The 2,652-nt window shown below is 44.7% G+C and overlaps 1 protein-coding gene across 1 annotated transcript; it reads right to left on the bottom strand.

Annotated features, from left to right (window-relative positions):
• Window positions 1–1,193: 1,193 nt before the first annotated feature.
• LOC135226270 (uncharacterized) lies at window positions 1,194–2,442 on the bottom strand. Its single transcript, XM_064265710.1, has 2 exons — window positions 1,925–2,442; window positions 1,194–1,326 (listed from the first exon to the last, which is right to left on the bottom strand). The coding sequence occupies exons 1-2, from the start codon at window positions 2,440–2,442 to the stop codon at window positions 1,194–1,196; spliced, it is 651 nt and encodes a 216-aa protein (XP_064121780.1).
• Between the last annotated feature and the right edge of the window lie 210 nt (window positions 2,443–2,652).

The following is a 2,652-nucleotide window of genomic DNA, read 5'->3' as shown; positions in this document are numbered from 1 at the left end:
GACATTGGAAAGAAACTTTTGATGGGTAAGGTTGTCCAACCTTTTTAAACCCTAAGGTGCCCTTCAGTGGTAGGAAAAGTGCAATAGTAGTGAGTGTTGGCAAGTCAGAGAGGCCAACAGATGGGAAGAAGGAAGGGTATGAGTCTGAGAAAAAGATTGCTTATTAGTTATCTTGTGAGGTCCGTAAACATTTCCTTATTCCATTCCTATTCCGAGTGGGAGGTAGTGTGTGTTGTTGATGCATGAGCCTGAAAGGAATGCTGTGCATGAGGTGAGGGAGTGATGAAGGATGTCAGAGTTGGGGCTTCGCTTCTGGATGTTGGGTGATGAAGGTTGATGTTGGCGAGTCTTTGTGTCAGTCATGCACTGGGTGGATTGTTTGTTGTTCTGTGTTTTATGGTTTGTATGTGAGTGGATAGAGGTGTTGGGAGGTGTGAGGAGTCTTGACTGATGACCCCGAGTTTTGCTATTCAGGACAGTGTCTTGCACCTACCTTGGTGGTGGGTAGGAGGATAGGAAGCCTGCAAGCTGTTTGGGTGTTGTTTAGGATATGTCTCGTTATTGGAGTGACTGATTGTTCGTCTCCTTCATGACTTTGTCTTAGTTGTTGTGTTTCTGGGCAGTGTAGTATATAGTGTTCCAGTGGTTCTTCTGTATTTGTTTCGCAGTATTTACATGGTTTAGGGTTGCTTTCTATTTTTTGCCATGTGCATTGGTATCCGAACCTTAGCTGGTGTATTATTACCGCTAGTGCTCGTGTCATGTTCTTTAGTATGCTGTGTGGTTGGAGTTATGTGGTGTCTACATACCATTTTGCAGTCTTGGAGCCTCCGAAGATGGCTCTCCTGATTTTGCTTTCCTCTTGTGTTTGGCAGTATGCTGCCGCTATGCTTTTTAGTTGGGTTAGTGAGTGGTTGATTTTGATGTTGACATTGTTTATGTGTAGCCCACTTTTTGCCAGGGAATCTGCTTCCTCATTGCCTTGTATTCCTACATGGCTCGGGATCCAGTTGAGATTATTTGTCTGTTTCTGTTTTGGTGGAGTTTTGCCAGTGCCCATATGCTCGTTAGGAGTTTGATGTTTTTTTTTGCTTTGCCTTTTGTGATGGCTTGTATTGCTCCTTTTGAGTCGGTGTGTACTGTAGTGTTGCCCAGTCTGTGTTGGGAGTCTTCCAGTGCTTTGGCGATAGCTATCAGCTCTGTCTGTAGTGTGGAGGCATTGTCGGAGAGCCTCCAGCTCCCTTTGAGTGCTTCTGGCGGTTGTCAACTGTATTGCTTCTTGTGCTGCTTGCTTTAGCTGTTGGGTGGTGCATGCTTCCTTGCTTGCTGGAAGAATTGTGTAGTTTGTGTTAAATGGTTCTGGTTCCCAGGGTGCTGGTTCTGTGTATTCACTGAAGGGGGTGTCTTCCCTGATGGCTGCAGCATGATTTTGCATGCCTACTCTTATCAGTGTATCTAGAAGGTTCCCAGCATATGTTTTGGGAGGGTCTAGCTCTTCATGGAGATTAATGCATTTCCTGATCTCCTTTTTGAGTGGACAGTCTCTGTCATTTTTTAAGGTTTTTAGCAGGATGGATGTGTTTCTCTGATCTATCCTATGAGTCAGAGATTGTAGTTTTGTTTCATGTCTCAGGATGCATAGGTTGGTCCACATTGGTGCTCCTGTAATGAGTCTTAAGGTGTTGTTTTGGATTACTTCAAAACTTTTTTGTTCAGTACTTGTGAGATTGGTGAGGACTGGTGCAGCATACTCTACTGTTGATCTTATCGTCTGTATTTAGAAAATTCTGAGGGCATGGTATACGGTTCCCTGCCTTAGCGAGGTGATTCTTTTCATGGCGTTTTGTCTGCATTGGATTTTTTGCTCAAGTGTTTTTATTTCTTTGCGTGATGAGAGTGTATGTTGATGTTGACTCCTAAGTACATGAAGTTGTCTACCCATTCGATGGGTTCTCCCATGACTTGCATTGGGTTCAGGTGTGTATTGTATTTGATTGCCATTGCCTTGGTTTTTGCTGTGTTGATTTTTAGTCCTAGGACTATGCATTTGTTTTCAATCTGTGTTATCGCGATCTGCATGTTTTGGTGGGCTCTATGCCTGTCTGTGCTGACCAAGCATACTTCATCTGCATATATGAATATTTCAACTCCATTTGGCAAGTTGCTGTTGGCTAATTTCTCCATTAGTATGTTGAAGAGGAAGGGGCTGAGTATTCCTCCTTGAGGTGTTCCATTTTCCAGATTGAGGAATTTGGAGGTTGCACCTTGAAAGGTAACTCTGGCTTGCCTGTCTTGCATGTATCCTTTGGCCCATGCCAGAAGGTTGCCTTTAACTGCTTTGTCGGCTAAGGCTGCCGGGATGGCAGCTGCACTGGGAAGTTCGTAGGCTTTTTCTAGGTTGAGAAATACTACGATTGCTTTCTTGTTATTTATTGTGGCCATCACATCTGCTAGACATTCCTGTGTGGAGTGGTCTCCGACCTTCTTTATATTGGGGTTGACAGCAGGGGGTCTGCCCTATGCTGATCTACTATTGGCTGGTGGAGGTAGGTCTTCGTTTTCATTGGTGGCTTGAACCGGGTCTCAAGCCACTTTCCCCGCGTTGATGGTTGAGATGCTGTAGATCCCGCAGCCGCCTAAACCTCCTTAGCG

This window comes from Macrobrachium nipponense, chromosome 14, assembly GCF_015104395.2.
Source record: "Macrobrachium nipponense isolate FS-2020 chromosome 14, ASM1510439v2, whole genome shotgun sequence".
Classification (NCBI taxonomy): domain Eukaryota; kingdom Metazoa; phylum Arthropoda; class Malacostraca; order Decapoda; family Palaemonidae; genus Macrobrachium; species Macrobrachium nipponense.
The sequence above is the reverse complement of the archived record's forward strand: the minus strand, read 5'-3'. Positions and strand labels throughout refer to the sequence as shown.